Source organism: Poecilia latipinna, unplaced genomic scaffold, assembly GCF_001443285.1.
Source record: "Poecilia latipinna isolate Pla-1442-1.1 unplaced genomic scaffold, P_latipinna-1.0 Scaffold2735, whole genome shotgun sequence".
Lineage (NCBI taxonomy): Eukaryota > Metazoa > Chordata > Actinopteri > Cyprinodontiformes > Poeciliidae > Poecilia > Poecilia latipinna.
Genome location: NW_015115351.1, coordinates 86,306 through 87,579, shown reverse-complemented (window position 1 = coordinate 87,579; position 1,274 = coordinate 86,306). Strand labels below are relative to the sequence as shown.

General features: G+C 37.3%; 1 protein-coding gene across 1 annotated transcript; it reads left to right on the top strand.

The window, feature by feature from the left end:
- Nucleotides 1-2: 2 nt before the first annotated feature.
- Nucleotides 3-676, top strand: LOC106938954 (olfactory receptor 142-like). Its single transcript, XM_015021166.1, has 3 exons — nucleotides 3-150; nucleotides 191-600; nucleotides 647-676. The coding sequence occupies exons 1-3, from the start codon at nucleotides 3-5 to the stop codon at nucleotides 674-676; spliced, it is 588 nt and encodes a 195-aa protein (XP_014876652.1).
- The last annotated feature ends 598 nt before the right edge of the window (nucleotides 677-1,274 follow it).

The following is a 1,274-nucleotide window of genomic DNA, read 5'->3' as shown; positions in this document are numbered from 1 at the left end:
GGATGCACAGAAACCTCCATGAGCCCATGTATGTTTTCATCGCCGCTTTGCTTCTGAACTCTGTTGTTTTCAGCACTAACATTTATCCAAAACTGCTGTCAGATTTTCTATCTGAGAAACAGATTGTATCGTATTCAGCTTATTTGCAGTGTTTATTTATTTATTTATTTGCAGTGTTTTCTCTGTTAAGCTTTTCTCTTTTTTCTAAGTGGCTCAGAGTTTTTACTGCTGGCAGCAATGGCCTACGATCGCCACGTGTCTATATGTAAACCTTTACAATATGCAACAATAATGGCGAGAAACACGGTTAGTATTTTCTTGGTGCCTGCCAGTGTGACGGGTGTGCAGGTGGTGCTGAGCTCCAACATTAAACTGTGTACACTGCATTTGGATGGGATCTTGTGCAACAATTCAATTTACAATATGTACTGCGTCAGCTCAAAAGTCCACATCGTATTCGGTGCTCTTTCTGTGGCATTGATTGCTTTTTTCTCCCTGAATTTCATCATTTTCAGCTACACCAGAATACTTATCATATCCTATTGCAGCTCTAAAGAAATCAGAAAGAAAGCAGCTCAGACCTGCTTACCCCATCTGCTGGTGTTGATCAGTTTCTCCTGTTTGTGTGCGTTTGATGTCATCATAGTCCGACTGGGATCCAACCTTACAAAATTAGTGCGTTTAATAATGACTTTACAGGCAGTTCTGTATCATCCTCTATTAAACCCAGTCATATATGGTTTAAAAATGAAGGAAATATCTAAACAACTGAAAAGGTTGTTTTATCAAACTAAAGCTCAATAGTGATGAAGTTGGTGTATTGATCTTAGAATACCACCTGACACTTATTGTTAGTATTCCTAAACTTTTTAAAAGTTGATATTATAATGTTAAGATGTACATGTATAGTTTAAGTGAAGTATGTGTGGATTTTACAAATGGCTGACAAAAACAACAGTTACATACATCAGCTTAACCAGAGAAGGCCGATTACCGTCAGTCTCCTGTTGAACATTTTCATGATTGGACCCAGTTCCTAGTATTATGCTGTTATTATGCTGAATTAAACACATTTTCCAAATTTGTTTGATGTTTGATTCTTGCTCCAGAACAGCTTTGAATACATGTTTACATGCACAAGCTTGTAAAGGCATTGGAGGTCGGATAAAGCAACAAAACGATAAAAAGTGAAATAAAAGTGGAAGAAGGCTTGGAACATGAAGTTTAAACGCAATCATCGTCAGTGTTGTATACGGTGTATATATCAGCATCTA